The sequence below is a fragment of the Eschrichtius robustus genome, chromosome 7, assembly GCF_028021215.1.
Source record: "Eschrichtius robustus isolate mEscRob2 chromosome 7, mEscRob2.pri, whole genome shotgun sequence".
Taxonomy (NCBI): Eukaryota; Metazoa; Chordata; class Mammalia; order Artiodactyla; family Eschrichtiidae; genus Eschrichtius; species Eschrichtius robustus.
This window is the reverse complement of record NC_090830.1, coordinates 9,224,435-9,251,482: the sequence shown is the minus strand read 5'-3', so window position 1 is coordinate 9,251,482 and position 27,048 is coordinate 9,224,435. Positions and strand designations below refer to the sequence as shown.

At 40.2% G+C, this 27,048-nt stretch overlaps 2 protein-coding genes and 1 long non-coding RNA gene across 12 annotated transcripts in view; 2 read left to right on the top strand and 1 right to left on the bottom strand.

Annotated features, from left to right (window-relative positions):
- Positions 1 to 6,312, top strand: part of ACTN2 (actinin alpha 2) — a 74,743-nt gene extending 68,431 nt beyond the window's left edge. For 2 of the 6 annotated variants that reach the window (XM_068548838.1, XM_068548835.1), the window contains 4 exons: positions 459 to 605; positions 2,928 to 2,993; positions 3,908 to 4,066; positions 6,082 to 6,312. In XM_068548838.1, coding sequence (XP_068404939.1) covers positions 459 to 605; positions 2,928 to 2,993; positions 3,908 to 4,066; positions 6,082 to 6,240 — 531 coding nt within the window. In that variant the 3' untranslated portion in view covers positions 6,241 to 6,312. Of the gene's footprint in view, positions 1 to 458; positions 606 to 2,927; positions 3,005 to 3,879; positions 4,067 to 6,081 lie in introns of all 6 variants that reach the window. The other 4 variants (XM_068548837.1, XM_068548834.1, XM_068548840.1 and 1 more) reach the window with 2 other exon arrangements.
- Positions 6,313 to 6,995: 683 nt separating this feature from the next.
- Positions 6,996 to 26,405, bottom strand: LOC137767013 (uncharacterized). The gene is made up of 3 exons (XR_011074470.1): positions 25,667 to 26,405; positions 23,761 to 23,859; positions 6,996 to 7,550 (listed from the first exon to the last, which is right to left on the bottom strand). It is a non-coding gene; the product is annotated as an uncharacterized lncRNA (long non-coding RNA).
- MTR (5-methyltetrahydrofolate-homocysteine methyltransferase) overlaps positions 25,964 to 27,048 on the top strand; it is a 130,367-nt gene continuing 129,282 nt past the window's right edge. For all 5 annotated transcript variants that reach the window (XR_011074468.1, XR_011074469.1, XM_068547549.1 and 2 more), the window contains exon 1: positions 25,964 to 26,412. Coding sequence is in view for 3 of the 5 variants with exons in the window: in XM_068547549.1 (XP_068403650.1) it covers positions 26,379 to 26,412 (34 nt within the window). In the remaining 2 variants the exon portion in view is untranslated. The remainder of the gene's footprint in view (positions 26,413 to 27,048) is intronic.

Sequence of the window (27,048 nt, the reverse complement as noted above, 5' to 3'; positions counted from 1 at the left end):
GCACTACATAGTTGTTAATTATCATCACCATCCTCAACAACTTTATCCTCATTATTATCACAACAAGGAATTCATTGCACTGCTTTGGAGAGACTAACCGAAATTGGACTATTAACGTTTTGGCCAGTTTGACCCAATTTGATCTTGCAAATAGGCCGGTGGGTATAATCCAGGGCCCATCCTGCTACTTGGTAAACGCTAGTGACAAATAATACACTGTACATTGTATATTTTATCTTCACAGTGCCAGTTGTCACTGTTAGAACCCTGGTCTCACTTCTGAGTATTTCCCACTATAGAATCTCGAAAAAAGTGGAAAAGTAGAATTAAAAAAAAAAAAAGCATAGGGAAGCCCTACTTATCTCCCTTTGGGTTGACTCTCTTGTTATGAAAATGAGGAGGCAAGATTGACCTGCTGGGAGGACCTGGAGCTGATTGTTTGCTGTTTCCCTCGGTAGCACATTCGTGTGGGCTGGGAGCTGCTGCTGACGACCATCGCCAGAACCATCAACGAAGTGGAGACCCAGATGCTGATGAGAGATGCGAAGGGCATCACCCAGGAGCAGATGAATGAGTTCAGAGCCTCCTTCAACCACTTCGACAGGGTACCTCACTCCCTCTAGTTATTTGAAAGGCACCACTGGGGACATCAAAAGATGTATTTGAAATAATATTCATGCTATTATTTTAAGTTTTAATGTCCTTAAAGGTTATGGGGAAACAGGATAATTAAGGCCAAAGGAAAAGAGCCTCTGAAATGAAGTGTGCTCAGCTCTGATGTCACTCAAGGTGACACAAAGTCTAGGTTTGTGGGCTGTTTAATACAGGGCACTTAACGAATGTCTTTGTAGTTGGGGGCAACACTAGATTTGTTCTAAGTGAAAGTGTATCCTTAACAAAATGTGGTTTGGGGATTTAGGTCATTTTCTAAGTACTTAAATACAAAGCTGTAATGAACTTTTCCTAATTAACTATTTAGGTGAAGCACCTGATGAAAATTAGCCTACTCTTTTGCCATAAAATTTAATTTTCTTTTTTAATTAACAAAATTGATTCATGGAATGTTGAAGGAAAATGCACCAACAAAAGGGTGATCATATAAAAAGTTAAGTGCAGCTCTTAAAATATTATCTAGTATTTTGATTTGAATACAATTGAGTAAAACCAGTTCTTCACAAGAAAATGGCCAGTTTGCTTATCATCTAGTTAAAAGTGACTCCTAAGGCCACATTCCATTCGTTAAAAGATCCGTAACAAAGTAAGTATATTTCATTACTTTGCTCGGGGACCCGGTTTATGGTTTACAGATATCAGTTAAATGGTTCTTAAAATGCCTCTGCTCTAGACCAGCCATATTCAGGCCTATCAAAGAGTTCAGAAAGTAGACTTCTGATCAGGGAGCTGAGGCATAAATAAAGAATTATACACAGAGTAGGACATTAAAGTTAGCTTGGCTTCAGCACAACTGCACTGTACAAAACATGCTGTAACACTGACCTGACTTCCTTCAGGTTGAGTCATTTTCCTCCCGTGGAGGGAAATAATTGATCATCGTCCCTACACACATCCACCCGGGCTTATGCGAAGACAGCCCTCAATCATTTGGGCCACCTCATAGGAAAAAAAACCCCAAATTTATTTGAATCTAGGATAACGAGACTGTCTCTTGCAACCAAAGTTCAAAGGCAGACAATGCAGAACCTGCCAAGTTTAAAAGTTTAAATTAAGGATTTTTGTGTCTTGGAGGGACCCGGGCCTGAGAGTAGCTGCGGGGTAACTTTCCAGTGTGAGTCCTAGCCATGCTTTCATCTTTGGGGGAATTTTACAAGTGAGGACTGCCTGGGGCCGTGAGAGCGTGCGCATTTCTCAGAACACTTAAGAGTGTGTTCGGCCATCGGTGGGTGGCAGTGGGCAGCTCCTGACGAGGTCATTTTCACTGGCACTGGGTAGTCCCTCCTGCTTTCTAGAATGTGTGGTCTCCTTTCATTTTTGACTGCTGTTTACCCTCCTTTTCTCCTTTTTCCTTTTTTTTTTTCTCAAAACTTCTGTTCATCTATCTATTTATTTATGGCTGTGTTGGGTCTTCGTTTCTGTGTGAGGGCTTTCTCTAGTTGCGGCAAGCGGGGGCCACTCCTCATCGCGGTGCGCGGGCGTCTCATTATTGCGGCCTCTCTTGTTGCGGAGCACAGGCTCTAGACGCGCAGGCTCTAGACGCGCAGGCTCTAGACGCGCAGGCTCAGTAATTGTGGCTCACGGGCCCAGTTGCTCCGCGGCATGTGGGATCTTCCCAGACCAGGGCTCGAACCCGTGTCCCCTGCATTGGCAGGCAGACTCTCAACCACTGTGCCACCAGGGAAGCCCTCCTTTTTCCTTTTTAAGAAACTATTTTCTAACATTCCTGTGTCGGGTCTGTCCTTCCTCTAAGTCAGTGATGACATTTACAAATTATTTGGCAAATCTCAAAGTGTCCCTTCTTGTATTGGATTTTGTTCCCTGGTCAAGTAGAGTTTTTTTATTTTGCCTCTCTCAACTTCTTCTTTTTATTTATTTATTTATTTTTATAATTTACTTATTGGCTGTGTTGGGTCTTCGTTGCTGCGCGCGGGCTTTCTCTAATTGCGGCGAGCGGGGTCTACTCTTCGCTGTGGTGCGCGGGCGTCTCACTGCGGTGGCTTCTCTTGTTGCGGAGCACAGGCTCTGGGCATGTGGGCTTCAGTAGTTGTGGCACGCGAGCTCAGTAGTTGTGGCTTGTGGGCTCTAGAGCACAGGCTCAGTAGTTGTGGCGTGCGGGCTTAGTTGCCCCGCGGCGTGTGGGATCTTCCCTGCCCAGGGCTCGAACCCGTGTCCCCTGCATTGGCAGGCGGATTCTTAACCACTGCGCCACCAGGGAAGCCCTCAACTTCTTTGTTCTTTGTATTTGTCGGCAGAGGAAGAATGGCCTGATGGATCATGAGGATTTCAGAGCCTGCCTGATCTCCATGGGTTATGACTTGGTAAGACAGAAGTTGAAAATTTCACTACCATGTGATATTCTATTGAGCTTAGATTTGTATTATAGGAGACAACTGCCTTAAACTCTGGCAGTTCATTTGGGGTTCGTTGATTTACATTGTCTAGGGTAACATTTTTGAAGGTTTGCCTGGTACCATATAAAAATAACTTCACAGAGCCAGAACATGTATTTTCATTCAGTCATCGGTCAGCTGGTTTTTTTCTAGTGAAGGAAGAGAACATAAACTTTCCTGATGATTTTTAAACAGCTTTAACTGGGAGATAATTCACATACCATACAATTCACCCACTGAGAGTATACACTTCAGTGTCTTTTCCTGCTGATTTTTAAAGCATTTTTTCCTCTAGTATTTTAGAAGGTAAAAAGTTTTTAGTACTAAATCAGCTAAGAAATCTTACATTTCCCTGTGGGCTGTGAGTGTGCCCTTATACCCTCACTTCTCTATTACCTGCTAATGTGTAATGTTGAACATGAGCTGCTTTGATTCCTCTCAGAACTGTCAAATAAGCATCATGAGAACCCTCCTCTGACCTGCCTTCTCTTTTGCAGTATTATTCTTCTCAACTGTAGTCTGAGAAAAGGCCTAACCCTCTTTGAATTCCTCTTCCATAACTATATTACGTCCCAACGGCAACATGGGTTAGAGAGAGGAAGGAATTCTGACATTCAGGAGCTTCTGGGTTGATGCTACAGCAACGTTTAAAAATCATATGACGGCAGTAAACTTAAGTCACCCGTAAGGGGAATCTGTTCCGAAAACGGAAGGGAAGTGCAGGGAATATGTAAGTTTTCAAGCAAAAAGGAACTTGCATGCCAACAGGTAAAAGCAGGAGAATGGCACTGCTGAGAGTTGTGTACGGTTGAAGTAAATGTTTCTTTGCAACCTTGCCTCAGGGTGAAGCTGAGTTTGCCCGCATCATGACCCTGGTGGATCCCAACGGGCAGGGCACCGTCACCTTCCAATCCTTCATTGACTTCATGACCAGAGAGACGGCCGACACCGACACCGCCGAGCAGGTCATCGCCTCCTTCCGAATCCTGGCTTCCGACAAGGTCTGCATGGACGTGTTTTCTTCTGCTTTTGTGACGGCCCACTGCTTCATTCTAGTAAAAAAGGAAACAGCGTTGCAAATAATAACCATTTTGATGTATGGCATTTTGTACCACATCAGCACTGAATTCAGAAAGCACGTAAACATAACAGTGATGCACCCAGAACAGGTTAAACACAGACATTCTGTCCTGGCATTTGTGCTTGTCCTTACGGGGAGTTTTATAGAAGGAACCGAGAGCATGTATTTTGCAGTTTTTTGTGTGTTTTTCTGGTTCGACCCTACTTCACATTCTGGGTTGGTAGCTATGACTCGGAAAGAAGGAACAATGCAATTCAGATGTTATAAAACTGAGAACCTTCTCTCAAGGATCAATGACCCTGACACTGTGCCCCACCCCTGGAGCAAAGTTAAATAGAGCTATTCATTCATTTAAAAAATTGGCCACTTTTTCATTATCTGAAGCCTAGAAATTAAGTAGGAGTTTAATTGCAAGTACAGAATTTTAAAATCTCTTTCCCAATATAAAAACATCTCAGTATGTATAAACTCAATTTGGGCTATGATTCCTTTACCCTGTGTTCTAGCTGAGAGGGAAGGGAAGTTAGGATTCTAAAACACATCAGCATGGGACTTCCCCTGCAGTCTACTGGTTAAGACTCCACCTTCCAATGCAGGGGGCATGGGTTTGATCCCTGGTTGGGGAACTAAGATCCTACATGCTGTGCGGTACAGCCAAAAAAAAAAAGAAACACATCAACATGGCCATGTTTATTACCTTAAAAAAAACCCTTATCAGACAAGATAAACTATCTTTAAAATAATTACATTTGTTTTAAAATGAATCCTTTATCATGGGGATAGGGGTGGAGGGGAAGAAGTCCAGCTGATGTAGGAGATAATAAACCAAGGCTTATTTAACCCCCCAAAAAACCCTACTATAAATTACAATATGATATTTGCTATTTATCTTGACCAGCCAATCTGTTTTTTTAAAAATAAATTTATTTATTTTACTTATTTACTTTTGGCTGTGTTGGGTCTTCGTTGCTGTGTGCGGGCTTTCTTTAGCTGCGGCGAGCGGGGGCTACTCATTGCAGTGGCTTCTCTTGTTGCGGAGCACGGGCTCTAGGCGGGCAGGCTTCAGTATTTGTCGTATGCGAGCTCAGTAGTTGTGCCTCATGGGCTCTAGAGCGCAGGCTCAGTAGTTGTGGCGCACGGCTTAGTTGTTCCGCAGCACGTGGGATCTTCCCGGACCAGGGCTAGAACCTGTGTCCCCTTCGTTGGCAGGCGGATTCTTAACCACTGCGCCACCAGGGAAGCCCAGCCAATCTGTTTTATGTGAATTACCCTATTTCCTCTTGGACATTTGACATGAAAAAAAAAAAAAAAGACTCCATTGTTCAATGTCAGTTTTGTTTTGTTTTAGAAAGAGCTTTTCTCCAGTGGTAACATGCCGCTAGCTTTTAATAAACTGTGTAGGAATGTGACTCCATTTTCTAAAAGTGCACATCACATATATTTAAAAAAAAAACAACCACATTGATAATTTCAAATTAAATAATCCTGCGTTTTCATCAGCATATGATGTAAACCAGCCTTCCCTTAATCTTTCTGGTATGAAATTTACATCATAGTATTTTTCACTTGCATTATGGCTCAGTTCGAGAAGTACTGAGGGTACTGCTCCCTTTGCCTTTATGAAGTATATTAAATTTCCTGCTGGCCAGATGATGAATTACAAGTAAAACTCAGCCTTTTGTTGGTTGTCCAGTACTGTGCACATTAGACACCCTGCCTTTAGTCCTTTTTTATTTTTAATTTATTTCTTTTAATTTTTATTTCATATTGGAGTATAGTTGATTAACAATGTTGTATTAATTTCAGGTATACAGCAAAGTGATTCAGTTAGTCCTTTTTTAAAATTACACAAATGCAAGCAGTGTATTTAAACCATTTATGTTCCTGTGTTTTCTGCAGTTGATTTTGCAAACACGTGTGTATTTTTTTTTCCAGCCGTACATCCTGGCGGAGGAGCTGCGCCGAGAACTGCCCCCTGACCAGGCCCAGTACTGCATCAAGAGGATGCCCGCCTACTCAGGCCCAGGCAGCGTGCCCGGCGCCCTGGATTACGCCGCCTTCTCCTCCGCGCTCTACGGGGAGAGCGATCTGTGAGGCCGGGGTTCTGTAATCGCTGGTCCCAGCAGAATGCAATAAAAGCTCAAGTTATAGTTTGTTTCTTGGAAACTTTGACAAGATTTATTCAGTTAAGAGAGAGAGAAAACTTTTTTTGCAGCTCAGTTATTGCCAGCAATGTAATATGGCTGAAGTTTTTCCAGTAGATGACATAGCGTACTTAACAAATAAGTTTCTTTATTTCTGAGATTCTAGCCAAATGCAATGAAATATCAGGGTTTTTGCTGGTTTCTTTGATAAAACAAAGCAAATTCTTGAGTAGTGTGAAATTAGGAAGACCTAGGGACAGAAGAAATGTACAAAATGGGAAAATTCCAAAATACCCAAGATTCAAGAGCAGAAAAATAATAGTAAATGTTTGATACTTTAAAAAATATTCTTCATATATATAATATGCTTATATGGTTATCCCTAGGGGAATATATTTGGGATACTGGTGTTTTACTTTCTTGCTTATCCAAAGATTAGCTATATTTAAGATAAATGGACTGTCGCCTCTTTAGCCGAATTTAATATTGTGAGATGGAACTTCCAGGGAATAGAAACAGACTACCCAAAAGAGCTTCAGTACTTAAAGCATTTTAGATAGAGATTATAGTCAGCTCTTCATTATTTAGGACTATGTAGTCTAATTAGTGGGTTTCAATGCCTTACTCATCCTCCAAAGTAGGGACCTCAGGAAACATGGAAGTCAGTTTAATTGCCGGGGAAGAAGATGGAATCACTAGGTAAAATGAGTTTTTTAGGATTATTTATTGATTCCAGGTTTCTGTACTTTGTCTAGAGCTTGTTAGTATGTTAGGTTCTCAAGAGATGACCGTACATAAGTGCTCTGTTTTTAAACAAACAGGTGTTGATAGTAGTTCATAACAGGGGACAAGTCAAAAACTGGTACCTTTATAAGCTCTCCAGGCAGAACTTCTCCTTTATACCTTGAGTTTTATGATATGGTGAAGAGAAGGCATCAGAAGGAAGAGTTAGTACGAAAGGACTAGTTCTCAACAACAGTAGAGGTAAGTTCTTTCACTGTAGAACCTTTACATACTTCAGGTGAATTCATTTCGTGTAGTAGGAGTTCCTAGATGTTTCTGCCAGCACTCAGTGCATGTTCCCGCTGTGATTGGATGATGCATCCTAACACATCCTGAGTCTGGCTCTGTCCGCGTGGAAGCCCCATGCAGAAGACACCAGTGGCTCCCACCATCAGCTAGATCTGTCAGTGTTCGTTCATTTTCCTGCTTGTGCTACCGTATGCTGTACCTCCCCAGTTTTTCCATCTTGTTGACAGCCTGTAGAGAATAAAGCAGGCATTCTTTTTATATCTGAGTCCTTAATGATCAGGACATGAATTATAAACAAAAACAGTTGTAAACAGCAATTAAAGTGTTACTAGAAAAGCAGTAACGTGTTACCTACAGTTTGTTTCCTCAGATTTTTGTAGATTTCCACCAGTAGTTGGAAATGTGATATTTTCCATTCATGACTGTCTGGTAACTTAATACCTTTACACAATTGGCCCACTTAGAATCTTCAACTTTTATAAATTTCATTTAATTTGCTTCATTTTATTAAATAGTTGATAGTTTACAAATTCCTGAAATATCTTAGTCCTTGAGTTCAGTGCCAAACACTTTTGGGGTGTCATTTAGATGAACTGTGACTCCTTATTTTACTTCGAGCAGGTGCTATACTCCAGCCATAAACATTAAGGAAAAAATGGGAAGTTGTTCTGCCTTTGAGGCTACTAGGGGGATTTGTGGTGTTTTAGGATAGGTATAGGTAGTTCATCTACCTAAAACTTTAATTTCTTTACAACATTCAGGCAAGAGAATGGATCAATACTATCTGCTAATAAATGAAAAAAGGAAATAAACTCTGAAAACACTTAACATGTTTATACTCTCATTTTAGAAGTTATTTTTATTTCTGAAGCTGAATTATTAAACTTAATTTGTAACAGAAAAGGAATCCCTGTTTTTTATTATTTCAAAGAATAACCAGCTTCTTTGGTTAACCACAAACTTTTCTCATGTAAAATTTCCATCATCATTAAAAACTCTCATTTGATTTAGTATTTGCCTCCCTTAAATTATTAGAGACTGGCTTGTTGGGTAAAGGGTAAATTTGAGATGAGGAATTAAGGTTTGACTCAGTTAGAGGTGAGTGATAAATGGATTAGGAAACTAAATGGATTAGGAAGAAATTTTTACCCAGGAGATCACTTCAGAGTCCCCAGTAGGTATTTTGAAAATGTGTGCATACCCAGCCCTAACCCCAGAGTTTCAAGTTGTGACGGTCTGGGTTATGACCTGGACATCTGCATTTTTTAAAAGCTCCATGGAGGATTCTAATAACCCTCAATTGAAAATCACTGGATTAGAGGTAATGGAAAGGGTCATTAGTAATTAGGAAGTCTCGGACAATTAGAGAAACTCTTACTGGAAAGCTTAATGGTAGGACCGTATGAATGGCCAGGCCAACCCCTGCACCATCTGGTTGGTAATATACAAATGCTTGGCAATGGCTGAATTTCAGATGGGTACACTTGGCTTCATATTCTTTCCTGCTACGTACCTGATTCATGTATGTTCGTGAAATAAGCTGGAGATGAGCTCTCTACAGCCTTTCAGTGAAAAGAAATAAATCTAAATGATATAAAGTCAGAAACTTGTATTTTAAGAAGTAGTAGCTAACTGTTACCAAGCTGACAAAGATTTGCCCACAGCTGCCTTGGAATATTTGACAAGAAGGCATTGAGTGTGTCTGTGTCCATGAACTTTCTCAGATGCAGGAACCTACAGAGTGATTGCACTGTCCTGTGTGAGGCGTTCTCATATTTCAGCTGGAATCAGCAAAGAAGGAGACATTTTTTTTTCCCCTTTTGGATTCATTCATTAATAACTCAATACTTTATTTTTAATTTAATTTTATTTATTTTTTTATACAGCAGGTTCTTATCTATTTTATACACATCCGTGTATACACGTCAATCCCAATCTCCCAATTCATCCCACCACCACCACTTTCCCCCCTTGGTGTCCACATGTTTGTTCTCTACATCTGTGTCTGTATTTCTGCCCTGCAAAGCGGTTCATCTTAATAACTCAATACTTAAGCAACTGACAAACCATCATTCTTTTTAAGCTGGGAGCTGGAGGTGGTTGTGATTTGTCAATGAGAATTCCTAGCCAAGGATTCCCCGGGACCTTAAGGTCTTTCCGAAGTTATCTCCACAGCACTGCAGACTTCCCTGTTGGTAAAACAAATGGGCAGAAGTGATGGCAAATCAGAGCATCCATAAGAAATAAATGGCTTTTTTTTTTTGTCGTCTATTTAAACATGAGCAATTCTTTTCAACTATTTTCAAGAATAATCCTTAGGACAAAGAAAAACCCAACTGAAAAATGGGCAAAAGACCTAAGTAGACATTTCTCCAAAGAAGACATACAGATGGCCAACAGGCACATGAAAAGATGCTCAGCATTGCTAATTATTAGAGAAATGTGAATCAAAACTACAATGACGGGACTTTCCTGGTGGCGCAGTGGTTAAGAATCCGCCGCCAATGTAGGGGACACGGGTTCGAGCCCTGGTCGGGGAAGATCCCACATGCCGTGGAGCAACTAAGCCTGTGTGCCACAACTACTGAGCCTGCACTCTAGAGCCCGCGAGCCACAACTGCTGAGCTTAGAAGATTTTATTTGGATTTCCCCAGGCCCTGAGCACACACATTCCTTTCACGGTGAGTATCAGAGTGTTTTAAATGCCTGGCCATCAATAGGCACATGAAAAGATGCTCAACACTGTTAATTATTAGAGAAATGGAAATCAAAACTACAATGAGGTACCACCTCACACTGGTCAGAATGGCTATAGTTAAAAAGTCTACAATTAACAAATGCTAGAGAGGGTGTGGAGAAATGGGAACCCTCTGGAACCCTACACTGTTGGTGGGAATGTAAATTGGTACAGCCACTATGGAGAACAGTATGGAGATTACTCAGAAAACTAAAAATAGAGTTGCCACATGATCCTGCAATCCCACTCCTGGGCATACATCCAGAGAAAACTATAATTTGGAAAGATACACGCACTCCAATTGTTCATTGCAGCACTATTCACAATAGCCAAGACGTGGAAACAACCTAAATGTCCATCGACAGATGAATGGATAAAGAAGATGTGGTACATATATACAATGGAATATTACTCAGCCATAAAAAAGAATGAAATAATGCCATTTGCAGCAACATGGATGGACCTACAGATTATCATACTAAACGAAGTGAGTCAGAAAGAGAAAGACAAATGCCATATGATATCACTTATATGTGGAATCTAAAATAGGACACTAATGAATTTATCTACGAAACAGAAATAGACTCACAGACACAGAGAACAGACTTGTGGTTGCCAAGGGTGGGGGAGGGGAGGGAAGGATTGGGAATTTGGGATTAGTAGATGAAAACTAGTACGTACAGGATGGATAAGCAACAAGGTCCTACTGTACAAGGGAACTATATTCAATATCCTGTGATAAACCATAATGGAAAATATGAAAAAGAATGTATATATGTATAACTGAGTCACTTTGCTGTACAGTAGAAATTAACACAGCATTGTGAATCAACTATACTTCAATAAAATAAATTAAACAAAAGAAGAATAATCCTTAGAATGAGTTAGCCAATCAGAAAAGCACCACTGAATAAAGAAGGCAGCACAGGCCGGTAATAGGAATGCTTTCTGAGACAACCACAGTTTTCAAATTTCACTAGATAAAACCTGTGGTAATTGTTTACATGATTTCTTTTAGATGTGATGTGTATTATACAAAAAGGCACTTAAAACACAGTCATCCAAGCCTACAACATTTTCATGTGACAATCTTGAACTTACTTCATCTTATAAAATATTCAGTATGTACTATTTCATGTTAGCCAAAAAATAAAATTCATGCTAGATACCAGAGTAATTAATTTTTGGCAGTTTATACTTTACTCTTTCATTAAATACTTTGAAAGAGTTTGATCAGAATGTCTAAGGAAACTAATGGAATTATTTCCTAATTTTATACATGATTTTTATTTAATTATTCCCAAACATGACTTCAGTACACATAAACACAAGCACACACACTTATCAAAGGAGTGCCACTCCTTTTAGCATCTCCCTTGCTTCACGAATAACTTAAAAGTGTAGGTACGTATTACACTGTATAAATAAATGAGAAAAATTTACATAATGAAAATTTTAATTCTATTAGCACATGGCATTTTAACTGCCTTTACAAGGTTTGTTGCAATATTTATTTCTCTGGTTTTTATACTATTCCTCAAAATGTGTTAAGAGTTTATTTGAATTGAAAATGAAGTCAGATGATGATGATGATGATGATGATGATTATTATTATTATTATTATTTAACAACAGAAAGTAAGGCTGATTTAGTTAATCATTTAGCCTGACTTGGGTAATTAGGCTACATGGGGGACGTTTTCCATTTTTTCAATTATCTATTGTAAATCTGTGGCTCCAGTATTTTGATGAAAATATAATTAAAGCACATGATAATATAAAAACATTTTACTTAAAAAAGGAATTGTCAAAGGTGTGTTCAAATTAATTTCCCCTAACTCTTCCTGAGTATATTGGACTAAATAAGGAGTCTTTAAGGGAAAAATAGTAGGCATCATTCATAGTTGGTAAGTCGAAGGGATGGCACAGCTACAGCTTAGAAGAAATCTGGGTTCCTGTTTGACAGATGGCCCCAGTGACATGGGCTGCTCTCCTCAAAACTGCCATGTGGAGAAAGAAACTTGTGTACGTTTTAAGCTATTATATTTAGAATCTCTGTTACAACAGCTTAGCTTTACCCTAAATAATATGGTATTAACCTTGACAGCTTCCTGACCTGGTTGTATAGCTACATTTAGGATATTTTAGATTGTACTAAACATTTTCACTTACATTTCTTTTTTAATCTCTCAACGTATCTTTTTTTTTTTTTTAATTTTTATTTATTTATTTACTTATGGCTGTGTTGGGTCTTCATTTCTGTGCGAGGGCTTTCTCTAGTTGTGGCAAGCGGGGGCCACTCTTCATCGCGGTGCGCGGGCCTCTCACTATTGCGGTGCCTCTTGTTGCGGAGCACAGGCTCCAGACGCGCAGGCTCAGTAGTTGTGGCTCACGGGCCCAGCTGCTTCACGGCATGCGGGATCTTCCCAGACCAGGGCTCGAACCCGTGTCCCCTGCATTGGCAGGCAGATTCTCAACCACTGCGCCACCAGGGCAGCCCCTCTCAATGTATCTTTGTATGAGTTTTGATAATGAGAGATAATGACATTTTGTACCAAATTCAACACATTCATTCATTCATTCGTTTTACAACCACTGCATTTCTTTTCAGTGGGGAGCTGTGTGGACACCAAGCTGTTGCTATGGAATTATATGCTTATTGCCTCTTCTTCCAACATCTGGCAGCCCCCAAATGGTTATCATAAACTAACTGTTCATTGCCCCACTTACTCTTGATAACTATGGAAGGCTCTGGGGTGGAGTCTTGACAGGCAGCTGGGGTTTGTGAGGTCAAGCAAATCCGACAGCAGACCTCAGGAGTGTAGCCTGGGCAGTGCTGGCCCTTGTCAACTCTTCCTTGTCTGTCCTATCTATCAAGAGAAGGAATGTTCTTTCACATACCTAAAATTCTCTTGTTAACCACGTTTTGGGACATATCAATTTAAAGATAGAAGATTTCAGGGGAATTCCCTGGCCATCCAGTGGTTAGGACTTGGCGCTTTCACTGCCAGGGGCCCAGGTTCGATCCCTGGTCGGGGAACTAAGACCTCACAAGCTGTGGTGCAGCCAAAAAAGAGAATTTCAGTAAATAAGAGGGACATCCAATGTTAGTTAATATCAACTTTCAAAAGGAGTCTGTGTCAATCTAGTTCACGTTCAGGCACAGAAGATAAAACTAGGCAGGGACACTAAACTGAGTGGTTTCAACTTAGGATCAGAAGACCCATCTGAGGTGTCTCTGTTCTTCTGCCTCTGCCTTAGGCCAGGCCCTTATCTCCTATTTGGACTATTACAACAGCCTCCTCAAAATCATGTTTTCGCATTCTTCCGTGGATCTTGCAATGATTGTTATTGCCACGCATGAAAGAATATTCTGTCGTAAAACCGCCTCAGCTCTCTATGGGGGTGGAAGGTGGGTGTTGGTCTTTGACTCTCTCCCGGTCACTCCACCTGCACACCGCTCACTGTCAGACCAGTCCTTCCAGCAAACATTTTCATCAAGCACCTCCTTCATGTACCAACCAGCCCTCCTCTTATCTGGCCGAGATCAACCTTGAGAAAGCTGGCAGCAAGCTCAGGAGTATCCATAATGTCTATTCTGCCAGTGAGCTGCCCTGCAGACAGCCCTCACCCAGGGACCACAGTCCCTGGGAAATTTCTGGGGACCTAAGCCCTGGGGTAGAAAGAGACAGACAAGCTTTGGCCAGTGGTGGGCACTGGCGTGAAGCAGGTGCAAGCACTGACTGAGGCCATATGTCCCTTGACAAAAAAAAAAAAAAAAAAAAGCTTAGGAGTTGAGACATTATCATTTATTCAACAAAGATTTACTGAGCTCCTGCTGTATGCAGGCACTGTGATAAAGAGTGGGGATCCAAGGATAAATAAGGCATGGTCCCTGTCTTTAAAGAACTTGCAGTCTGGGCTTCCCTGGTGGCGCAGTGGTTAAGAATCCGCCTGCCAATGCAGAGGACACGGGTTAGGTCCCTGGGCCAGGAAGATCCCACAAGCCGTGGAGCAACTAAGCCTGTGCGCCACAACTACTGAGCCAGTGCTCTAGAGCCCACGAGCCACAACTACTTAGCCCACGTGCCACAACTACTGAAGCCCGCGTGCCTAGAGCCCGTGCTCTGCAACAAAAGAAGCCACCGCAAGGAGAAGCCTGTGAACCACAACGAAGAGTAGCCCCTGCTTGCAGCAGCTAGAGAAAGCCCGTGCGCAGCAACAAAGACCCAATGCAGCCAAAAATAAATAAATAAATTAAAAAAAAAAAAAAAAGAACTTGCAGTCTACTGGGGATAAAGAACTTCAATTCCATAATCTCATTGGACACTGGACTTTTAAGGAAAGACTTCCCAGCAAGGAGGGGATTTAAAGAAACAGGATCGTTAGATAGCCTCAACCACCAGAGGGCAGACAACAGAAGCAAGAAAAACTACAATCCTGCAGCCTGTGGAACAAAAACCACAGTTACAGAAAGATAGAGAAGATGAAAAGGCAGAGGGCTATGTACCAGATGAAGGAACAAGAAAAAACCCCAGAAAAACAACTAAATGAAGTGGAGATAGGCAACCTTCCAGAAAAAGAATTCAGAATAATGATAGTGAAGATGATCCAGGACCTCGGAATAAGAATGGAGGCAAAGATTGAGAAGATGCAAGAAATGATTAACAAAGACCTAGAAGAATTAAAGAACAAACAAACAGAGATGACCAATACAATAACTGAAATGAAAACTACACTAGAAGGAATCAATAGCAGAATAACTGAGGCAGAAGAACGGATAAGTGACCTGGAAGACAGAATGGTGGAATTCACTGCTGCGGAACAGACTAAAGAAAAAAGAATGAAAAGAAATGAAGACAGCCTAAGAGACCTCTGGGACAACATTAAACGCAACAACATTCGCATTATAGGGGTCCCAGAAGGAGAAGAGAGAGAGAAAGGACCAGAGAAAATATTTGAAGAGATTATAGTCGAAAACTTCCCTAACATGGGAAAGGAAATAGCCACCCAAGTCCAGGAAGCGCAGAGAGTCCCATACAGGAAAAACCCAAGGAGAAACACGCCGAGACACATAGTAATCAAAGTGGCAAAAATTAAAGACAAAGAAAAATTATTGAAAGCAGCAAGGGAAAAACGACAAATAACATACAAGGGAACTCCCATAAGGTTAACAGCTGATTTCTCAGCAGAAACTCTGCAAGCCAGAAGGGAGTGGCATGATATACTTAAAGTGATGAAAGGGAAGAACCTACAACCAAGATTACTCTACCCGGCAAGGATCTCATTTAGATTTGATGGAGAAATCAAAAGCTTTACAGACAAGCAAAAGCTAAGAGAATTCAGCACCACCAAACCAGCTCTACAACAAATGCTAAAGGAACTTCTCTAAGTGGGAAACACAAGAGAAGAAAAGGACCTACAAAAACAAACCCAAAACAATTAAGAAAATGGTCATAGGAACATACATATCGATAATTACCTTAAACGTGAATGGATTAAATGCCCCAACCAAAAGACATAGACTGGCTGAATGGATACAAAAACAAGACCCATATATATGCTGTCTACAAGAGACCCACTTTAGACCTAGGGACACATACAGACTGAAAGTGAGGGGATGGAAAAAGATATTCCATGCAAATGGAAATCAAAAGAAAGCTGGAGTAGCTATACTCATATCAGATAAAATAGACTTTAAAATAAAGAATGTTACAAGAGACAAGGAAGGACACTACATAATGATCCAGGGATCAATCCAAGAAGAAGATATAACAATTATAAATATATATGCACCCAACATAGGAGCACCTCAATACATAAGGCAACTGCTAACAGCTATAAAAGAGGAAATCGACAGTAACACAATAATAGTGGGGGACTTTAACACTTCACTTACACCAATGGACAGATCATCCAAAATGAAAATAAATAAGGAAACAGAAGCTTTAAATGACACAATAGACCAGATAGATTTAATTGATATATATAGGACATTCCATCCAAAAACAGCAGATTACACGTTCTTCTCAAGTGCGCACGGAACATTCTCCAGGATAGATCACATCTTGGGTCACAAATCAAGCCTCAGTAAATTTAAGAAAATTGAAGTCATATCAAGCATCTTTTCTGACCACAACGCTATGAGATTAGAAATGAATTACAGGGAAAAAAACGTAAAAAAGACAAACACATGGAGGCTAAACAATACGTTACTAAATAACCAAGAGATCACTGAAGAAATCAAAGAGGAAATAAAAAAATACCTAGAGACAAATGACAAGGAAAACACGACGACCCAAAACCTATGGGATGCAGCAAAAGCGGTTCTAAGAGGGAAGTTTATAGCTATACAAGCCTACCTAAAGAAACAAGAAAAATCTCAAGTAAACAATCTAACCTTACACCTAAAGAAACTAGAGAAAGAAGAACAAACAAAACCCAAAGTTAGCAGAAGGAAAGAAATCATAAAGATCAGAGCAGAAATAAATGAAACAGAAACAAAGAAAACAATAGCAAAGATCAATAAAACTAAAAGCTGGTTCTTTGAGAAGATAAACAAAACTGATAAGCCATTAGCCAGACTCATCAAGAAAAAGAGGGAGAGGACTCAAATCAATAAAATCAGAAATGAAAAAGGAGAAGTTACAACAGACACCGCAGAAATACAAAGCATCCTAAGAGACTACTACAAGCAACTTTATGCCAATAAAATGGACAACCTGGAAGAAACGGACAAATTCTTAGAAAGGTATAACCTTCCAAGACTGAATCAGGAAGAAATAGAAAATATGAACAGACCAATCACAAGTAACGAAATTGAAACTGTGATAAAAAATCTTCCAACAAACAAAAGTCCAGGACCAGATGGCTTCACAGGTGAATTCTATCAAACATTTAGAGAAGAACTAACACCCATCCTTCTCAAACTCTTCCAAAAAGTTGCAGAGGAAGGAACACTCCCAAACTCATTCTATGAGGCCACCATCACCCTGATACCAAAACCAGACAAAGACACTACAAAAAAAGAAAATTACAGACCAATATCACTGATGAATATAGATGCAAAAATCCTCAACAAAATACTAGCAAACAGAATCCAACAACACATTAAAAGGATCATACACCACGATCAAGTGGGATTTATCCCAGGGATGCAAGGATTCTTCAATATACGCAAATCAATCAATGTGATACACCATATTAACAAATTGAAGAATAAAAACCATATGATCATCTCAATAGATGCAGAAAAAGCTTTTGACAAAATTCAACACCCATTTCTGATAAAAACTCTCCAGAAAGTGGGCATAGAGGGAACCTACCTCAACATAATAAAGGCCATATATGACAAACCCACAGCAAACATCATTCTCAATGGTGAAAAACTGAAAGCATTTCCTCTAAGATCAGGAACGAGACAAGGATGAAAAAATAAAATAAAATAAAATAAAATAAAAAAATAAAGAAACAGGATCTATTTTTCCCCTTGTGGGAGCCAGACATTTAAGGAAATCTTTGTAAGGTCAAAGACTGACCGCAGAGACAATGGAAGAGAAACTTCAGTGATCATACCTAATAAGGAATACAAACTTTGCAAAATTAGTTTGGAAAATTCACATGGCTGTAGACCTCAACAAGCAAAAACTAGCAATCCCTGTGGAGTTGGAGAATTAGATTTCCAGAATTACCAAAACATTATACTCAGAATGTTCAGTTCTCAACAAAAAAATTACAAAACATACTAAGAAACAGGAAAGTATGATCCATTCATTGGAAGTAAAGAATTGGACAAAAATCATACCTGAGTAATTCATATATTAGAATTATTAATCAAAGACATTTAATCAACTATCTTAAATATGTTCAATGAGATAAAGGAAACCATGGACAGAGGAACTAAAGGAAATCAGGAAAATGGTGTATGAATAAAAGGAGGGTATCAATAAAGATATAGAAATGATCAAAAAGAACCACACTGAAATTCTAGTGTTGAAAAGCACAATAACTGAATTGAAAAACTCACTAGAGGGATTTAATAGAAGATTTGAGCCGACAGGAAAGGATCAGCAAACTTGAAGATAAGACATTTGAAATTACCCAGAAAAAGAATATGATAATATGCAACACCTTTGCATGATAAAAACATTCAATAAACTAGGAATAGAAGGAAACTTCCTTAATATGATAAAGGCCATATGAAACGAAAAACACATAGCTAATATACTCAACAGTAAAAGACTGAAAGCTTTTCCTCTAAGATGAAGAACAAGACAAGGATGCCTTCTTTCACCACTTCTATTAAACAAAGAATTGGAAGTTGTAGCCAGAACAATTAGGCAAGAAAAAGAAAGAAAAGACATTCAAATTGGAAAGAAAGTGAAATTATCTCTGTTCTACAGATGGTATGATTTTGGATGTAGAAAATCCTAATGAATCCACAAAAACATTGTTAGAGCAAATAAATGAGTTCAGCAAGGTTGCAGATACAACTGATTTTGAGGTGTTGATGTTGTATTTCTACACACTTGCAATTAACAATCTGAAATGGAACTTATGAAGTAATTCCATTTACAAATTCATTAAAAAGAATAAAATACTTAGGAATAGATTTACGCAAGGAGGTAAAGGAAGACCAAATAAATCTCATGTTCATGACCTGGAATATTGTGTGATGTCAATGTTACCCAAGGCAATCTATAGATTCAATGCAATCCATATCAAAATTCGAATGGCATTTTTTTTTTTTTTTACAGAAACAGAAAGAGTCACCCTAAAATTCATATGAACTCTCAAAGAACCCCAAATAGCCAAAACTATCTTAGAAAAAAAAAGCACAAAGTTGAAGGACACATACTTCCTGATTTCAAAACTTACTACAAAGCTAAACAGTGTGGTACTGGCACAAGAACAGACATATATAGGCCAATGGAATAGAGAACTGAGGAATAATTCAATGTGGAAAGGACAGTCCTTTCAACAAATAGTGCTGGGAAAATTTGGATTCCACATGCAAAAGAATAAATTTGGACATTTATGTTACACCCTGCACAAAAATTAACTAAAAATGGATCAAAGACCAAAACTTAATAGCTAAAACTCTAAAAATCTTAGAAGAAAACACAGGGGAAAACTTTCATCGCACTGGATTTAGCAACGACTTAGATATGACACCAAAAGCACAAGTAATAAAAAAAGTAGATAAACTGGACTTCAACAAAATTAAAAGCTTTTATGCATTAAAGGACACTATCAAGACAGTGAGAAGACAACCCACAGAATGGGAGAAAATATTCACAAATCATGTATCTGATAAGGGATTAATATTCAGAATACATAAATAATTTCCACAATACAACAACAAAAAATAAACAACCCAATTCAAAAATGGGCAAAGAATTTAAGTAGATATTTTTCCAAAGAAGATATACAAATGGCCAATAAACACATGAAAAGTTGTTTAACGTCACTAATCATTAGGGAAATGCAAATCAAAACCACAATGAGATACCATTTTACTCCTGTTAGGATGGCTATTAACAATAAAATGAAAAATAACGTGTTGGCAAGGATACAGAGAAATTAGAACCCTTGTATATTGCTTGTAGAAACGTAAAATGCTGCAGCCACTATGGAAAACAGTTTGAAGTTCCTCCAAAAGCTATACCAATACCACCAAAATCCACTTAATTATATGCCTTAAATAGGTGAACTGCATGATATGTGAATTATATTTCAATAAAGCTGTTAAAAAAAAGAAGAAGACAACGCAGCAATCAGCTTTGAGGGGAAGAGGTTGTGTATCAAGAATTTCATAGGCAGCCAGTTAGTTGTGCATGTAAATGAACAGTAGAAAGACATTTTACATATGGCAGAGTTTAGAACGTCTATTATCTATGTGCCCTTCTTCAAAAAATTACTTGCAGCCAAGTAATACCCTTTTCCTTCCTACCCATTTGTCTTAGTCCGTTTGGGCTGCTCTAACAAAATACCACGGGCTAGGTAGCTTATTAACAACAGATATTTCTTCTCACAGTTCTGGAGGCTGAGAAGTTCAAGATCATGGTGTCAGCATGGTCAGGTGAGAACCCTGTTCTTGGTTGCAGACTTCCCTTTATATCCTCACACGGCAGAAGGGACAAGGGAGCCCTGCTGGGCCTCTCCTATAAGACCCCAAATTCCATTCCTGAGGGTTCCATCCTCATGACCTAGCCACTTCCCAAAGCCCCATCTCCTAATACCATCACATTGGGCATTAGGATTTCAACAGATGAATCTGAACACAAACATTCAGCCCATAGCACCATTTTTTGTACTCCAAACTCACCTCCTTCCATGAATCTTTCTCAGTTCTTCATATTTTGAATGAACTTTACTTCCTTTTCCCTAGTCAGTAGCTTTTCATTTGTATTTCCGTTATTCCATTTATTATGATCTGCTTTGTCTTTTTGTCTTATTCATTCATAATTTGTCTTGAAGGGTCTTTGGGGAAGGAATCTTATTTTGAACATCTTTATATTCCCCAAAGCACCTGACATGGTGCTTATCCACTTCAGGCATTTAATTGGCACTTGTTTTATTGGATTTTCTAAAGTTCTGCTGTCAATATTAATTATATATTTTGATAATCTGAACAAGGCTATAGGCTTCAGTTTCTTTGAAATTAATTTAATTCCTAATAACAAAAATTCCAAGATTGAACACACTGCAGAACTAATCCTGCAATGTACCTTAATAATGTTTGACAAATAGAATAATTGGTGGTTAAATATTTACTTGAAGAAAAATACATTATTTAATTTTAACGTTTTCAGGCTATAGTTCATTTCTGTGCAACATCCAAATTGCTGGTTTTATAATAAGAACCCTTATATTAAGTTTCTTAATACCAACTGGCTAGCCAAGTGTAAAAGCTACCTCACATAGTTTTAGAAGTACATGATACTTATACGTGGCTATTCTTAATCATACACCAGGTATAGTATTTTTCCACTTTAAATGTGAAGAGCAATACCAACATGGTTGTCTGTCACCAGAGAAAGACTAGCTTTCTATAAAGACCCAGGCAATAGTTGAATGCCTTTGAATACTAGTGCTATCAAACCAGGACAACCTGAGGTATGCAATCTCCATTATAGATACCAGCTGCACTTTCATCTCAGGAACAGGGTTAAAGATCCCAGCAACCAGGTGAACATTCCCGAGTTCCCTAGTCTATGCCTCCAATCCTAACCAGTACTCGGCCCCGAACCCCACATTTGCTGACAGACAGGTGTTTCTTCACCAGGATTAATACCTTTAACCAAATTACACTTGGCCTGGGGATTATTTTGCTTTATTTAATGTTAACCTTAGTGAGATTCATCTTACCATTGGCTAATTAGGGAATCATATTTCCAATCTTAGAGAATGATTATAGCTTTCAAATTACATCCTCGTGAAGACGAAATAAAACAAAAATCTCTCTTTCTGCCAGTAAAGCATCTGCTATGAAAGCTGAGCTAGTGGTGATGTCCAGAAAATGATGACTGCAGTATTTCTCCAGTAATTTATTCTTGCAAACATTATTTCCTCACATGCCACCGTGTGCCAGGTATTAAATGTCGCTGTAGCTATAGCTAGGACCAAGCCAGAAAAAGTCTGTACTAAAATAAGACTTTAAAGACTTAAGTAAGCAAGGCAAAAGAGCAGGCAAGGCACCTGGCCTACCAGAGCTCAGAAAGGTCTTGTACTAACACTCTGGGGATGGCGTTTGGTGACCTTTAAACATGAACCCTTTAAACATTAAAGGTTTATCTGTTCCCAAAAGCCAAGTTAGGAATATCTCCCATTGAAAATGTAGTATACTTAAAATTCCATGGTTTCATGAATGAAGATAGCATTTGTTTAATTCTAACGACGTGGCAACATTTTATAAACTCATGTTATTCTGTAAATTAAGGCCAGGGAATCTGAGTAACAACTGAAATTGCAAGCAATTCCGTGTGTCCATTTTTCTGCCGAGAGGGCTCTTTCATCAGCTATTCAAGGGGAAGTACTGGCTTACAGATAAAGAGGAGGAATGCTGAAACCAGTTTTCCCAGGATTGAGGCCCAGCTGTACCACCTCTTAGCAAGTTGTTTAACTTCTCTCTTTCCTTTTTTTTCCCTTTTTCTTCTTGGTTAGTTAAGCGAAGCAGTGGGGGTGGAGAAGGAACAAACAAATCTATACCTGTCTGTGATCAATGAATTGTAAACACTGTTGCACTCTTGCACTCTGACCAGCCAACCTCTCTTTACTTTGGTTTTCTCATCAGTAAACAAGGATGATAACAGAAACTAGCTTATAAAGAGCCTCCTCAGTGGCACTGATCTTGTTTTATAATGATATATTTGATTATCATTTGTCATACCCTCTAGGCTGCAGGACCTGGATCTGTTTTGTCTCATTATTTTAGCTTCAATGCCCGGCACATAACAGTGTCAATAAATAATTGTGAAATAAATAAATGCCCTAACAATTCATAGGATTTCAACAATTAGGTCTTTAAAAGCCAGTATAACAAGAACTCTTATCTTTTAATGAGTTTGATTATGTCCCCCAAACCACAGAATTTCTAGGTTCACTGAACCCCGGCCAAGGCAGTGAAAGCACCAAGTCTTAACCACTGGACCGCCAGGGAATTCCCCAAAACTTGATTATCTTAATTGCACTTCACCTTCCAGTCTGAGCCAGAAAACAATACTGGCTAGTTCACTTAATTCTTTTAAATCACCTGTATGTTGAAATTTTAAAAGAAAACCAAAGCAAAATACTAACTGGTTTAGGTTGCTGAACTTTAGATTAGTTTAGATCGCATTGAACTTTAACCAGTTTCCTTTTTGGTTATGAGAAAAGAATTCGTCCTTCATGTACTCTTTTCAATTTAAAAATTATTTATGGGACTTCCCTGGTGGTGCAGTGGTTAAGAATCCGCCTGCCAATGCAGGGGACACGGGTTCGAGCCCTGGTCCGGGAAGATCCCACATGCTGTGGAGCAACTAAGCCTGTGCACCACAACTGCTGAGCCCACACGCCACAACTGCTGAAGCCCGCACTCCTAGAGCCCGTGCTCTGCCACAGGAGAAGCCACCGCAGTGAGAAGCCTGTGCACCGCAATGAAGAGTACCCCCGCTCACCACAGCTAGAGAGAGCCCAAACACAGGAATGAAGACCAAATGCAGCAAAAATAAATAAATAAATAAATATTTTTAAAAAATAGCACCCATATTAAATGAAGTGTAGGTTTTAAAAAATAAATAAATAAAATAAAATAAAAATTATTTCTGATTTCCCTCCGTGTTTAGGACACAAATTTCCAGGATTCAAAGACAGAACTTTAAAAAGTGTTTGTCAGAGCACTTTCCCCTCCTTATACCTCATTTATAAGTACGATAGATTAGCAATTATCAAGTTTAGCTCTCAATTCAACATCTTAAGTACCAGATTCCTGTCTATTAAACAAAAATATTTGACTACTCGTAGGCAAAACCAAAAGAAAAAAATAATAGAAAAAAAACAGAACAAATTCAAAACAAAACCAACCCCCCCAAACAATAACAACTAATCCCCCCCCCAGAAACCAAAAAATCCAAATCAAAGAAGAAAAAAACAAAAACCAAAATACAGAACCCGCCACACATTGCATTTTCTGAGGAAGTTTAAAAATAATTCTTACAATTACCTACAGGGGAGAATCCTTCCTTGTCTCTTCCAGCTTCTGATGTTTGCCGGCAATCCTTGGCATTCCTTGGTTTTCTCGACAAAAAATTAATTAGTCGATCTAAGAAAGAAACAGAAAATTTTATTTGAGCCAAATTTGAGGATTATAACCGGGGAAAAGCATCTCAGAAAGCTCTGAGAACTGTTCCGCCAGTTAGAAGTAAAGGCACTGTTACCTACGTTTTTTGAGACAGAGTGCTGTCCATCAAATGACCTATTATTGACAGTTTACATAATCCGGATCTGCAAGTACAAGGTGGTGGGTCATGTGACCCCTTACAAGCTCAAGAAGGAATGTTATCTTTTAAGGAGTTGTTTTGGTGCTGGGACAATGTTGCTCTTTATGGTGGAGCAGTAACCTGCTGATGCAGAAGGTTTGGTCCATGCATAATGTAGATACACAATGCACAGTGGCGGGAGAGAGGAGGCCAAAGGGCAGAGAAGAATTTCTTACGTTTAAATTTTTCTTGTCTGGCCATAAACTATGAATTTTACTTCACAGTTTGTAGCTGCATCACACCAATCTCTGCCTTCACTGTCACATGACTGTTTTCTTCTTGTGCATCTCTCTCCTTTTCCTATAAGGAGGCCACTCTGCTCCTATATGATTTCATGTTAATTACATCAACCACCACCCCATATCCAAATTTGTTCACATTCTCAAGTACGGGAGTCTAGGACTAACCTCAACATATCTTCCTGGGGGGGACACAATTCAACCCACACGAGTATTCTTGGAACTTTTAAGTTGTGTGAGTTTTTGTAGTAGGAATTCACTGCCGCTTTAGGCATTATGTATCCCTTAAATCTTGTTCCCCTTTTACAATTAAGAAAATGGTTAATTTGGTCAGTTTTATCTGAGAAAGTAAACTTCTGACGACTTGCTAACAACAGAGACTGATATACAATACCTGGAATTGTTACTAGGATAGGGGATAGTAAATGACTAGATGCCTTTAAGATCACTTTTCAAGAGAGACATCAACAAACTTGGAGAGATAGGTGAAAAACTTAAAAGTAGCCCTTACAATCTTAACAAGACCTTCGCTATTCAGGGATATCCCCTCCCTCTCACACTCTTGTTTCATTCTCTCCCCACTCACTCCATTTTCCCCCCTCCAGGTATGACCATCTTTGGTAAGGATGCTATACACATTACTATAATTTTGTAGATTTAAACAATTGAGGTACAATTACATACAGCAAAATGAGAAGGGCAAGCAAATTTGTGCTCTTTTTGAAAGTTAGTAGGCTTCATAATTTTGTCTCTTTTATTTTTTCTAGATTCATTTGCTTTTCCTCCTAGCATGCTTAGCCTTACACAGCTGTCTTTTATTTTCAAATTCTCTCAAGTGCTGTGTTCTAGCTGGGAGTTTCTCCCAACTGGAATGGTCTTAGCTGGCACACACCTTTCCTTCAGAACTCAGCGTCTTCTTCGAAACCTTCCCCCAACACCCTTGGGTTTCTGAGTTCCTTTGGCACACTGTATGTCATTCTTTTTATTTTATTTTTTCCCTGTTCAATTACTAGTCTTAACCAGACTGTGAGTTCTTCCTCTTAAGACAAAGGTGTGTGTGTGTGGGGGTGATGTACCTTGTCTGTCTTTGCATTCCAAGTGTGTACCCCAAAGCCTGACACATAGTGCGTGCTCAATAAACGTTTATTGTCAGTAAGTGACAATTAACACGCATATATGTACTTCATAGTTTTCCCAGCGCGTTCACACGATCTTATTTAATCCCTACTACAACCTTACAAAATAGTAATTATCACCACCCTATCATTTCCTATTTTATAAAGTGTAGAGTGGAGACGAAGAGGTTAAGTATCTTGCCCCGCGCCAGTCAAGAGTAAAGAGTGACTCGTACCTGGTCTTCCAAGACTCCCAAGTACCGGGCTCTTGACATCATACAACATGTTGAGGTCAGCGCCAACTTCACACCAGGATTTAAACTTGGGGAGACCCCCTGCGGCCGCACTTTCGGGCGCTGGGCTGAGATGCGCAAAGCCTCAGACGGGCACCTGGGACCCTGGACTACATCTCCCAGAAACCCCTGGGGCAAAGCCTCAGGTGAGTGGTTGAGATCTAGCAGCCCATAGAGCCGCGACGAGCTCCTACAGACCAATCACGGGCCTGAAGGGCGGGACCTCCCACGCTGAGGCTGGAGTGCGCGCACAAACTAACAGTATTCTGAGTTGCCCCAAACCCCTAGGGGGTTGTGAGCCTCGGCCCGCGCCTCGGCCGCCACGTCGTCCTCCTCTTCGAGTCTATCCCGCGCCCTCCCGGCGACCCAGCCTCCGGTCGCGCGGGTCTAGCCGCCAGGCCCTTGCCAAGGACAGGCCAGGTGGCCGAGAAGAAAGCACGTGCTTGAGCAGTGGTCTGGGCCAAGGGTCCGCCTGTCGTCGCCGCGCCGCGCCCGGGTCCTGAGGGCAGGCCCCTCCCTCAGTGTTCCCCGGACTCCTGCCTTCTGTGAACCACTGGCCCCGCGCTGGCTGGCGTGGCTCTGGGCCGTCACGTGTGGAGGGAGGGTGCGTCTTCCCCGCCGCGTCCCCGGCCCGAGGAGGAGAGGACTCCGCAGCATGTCCCCCGCGCTCCACGACCTGACGCCATCCGGTAACGCTGCGACCCGCTCTCCGCGCTTCGGTGGTTTAGTGCCTCCTAATCCCTGGGGTGATTCACTCACCACCCGGAGACACGTGGTTAGGTTTCCCCGTGGGCGGGCGGCGCCTTTGAACTTGCGGAGGAGCCGTGAGGTCCCACGTTTTCTTGCTGCGTTCCTTCCCTCCACCCACTTCCCCCTTCCTCCCCAGGCAAACAAACCATCAAATCCGTAGAGCACACCCCCTCCCCGCAGTGCCCCCGAAACACATTCTGAACGTCAAGGTAACTACACTTTGCACTTTGACGTAGCATATTCCTGCAGGGCCCTATGGAAGTTTTGCATGATTGAACGTTCTCATTCAGCATGTTTACTGAGCACCCAAGCCAAAGAAGGTTCAGGCGCTGAGAGATAAGGAAGCCCAGAGAACTATTTAAAACTGCGTTGAAGTTTTATTTTCCACTTCGGGGTTAGAGCAGTAGTTCTGCAAACTCCAGTGTGCATAGAATCACTATGTTAAGATAGATCAGCAGGTACACAGTAGGTCGGGATGTGGAGTAATAATCCTGAGTGATTTTGATGTTGGTGGCTCTGGCATCAACAATGAAGGGGAAAAAAAAAACTAGCACAAGAACAGAATATATTTTCAG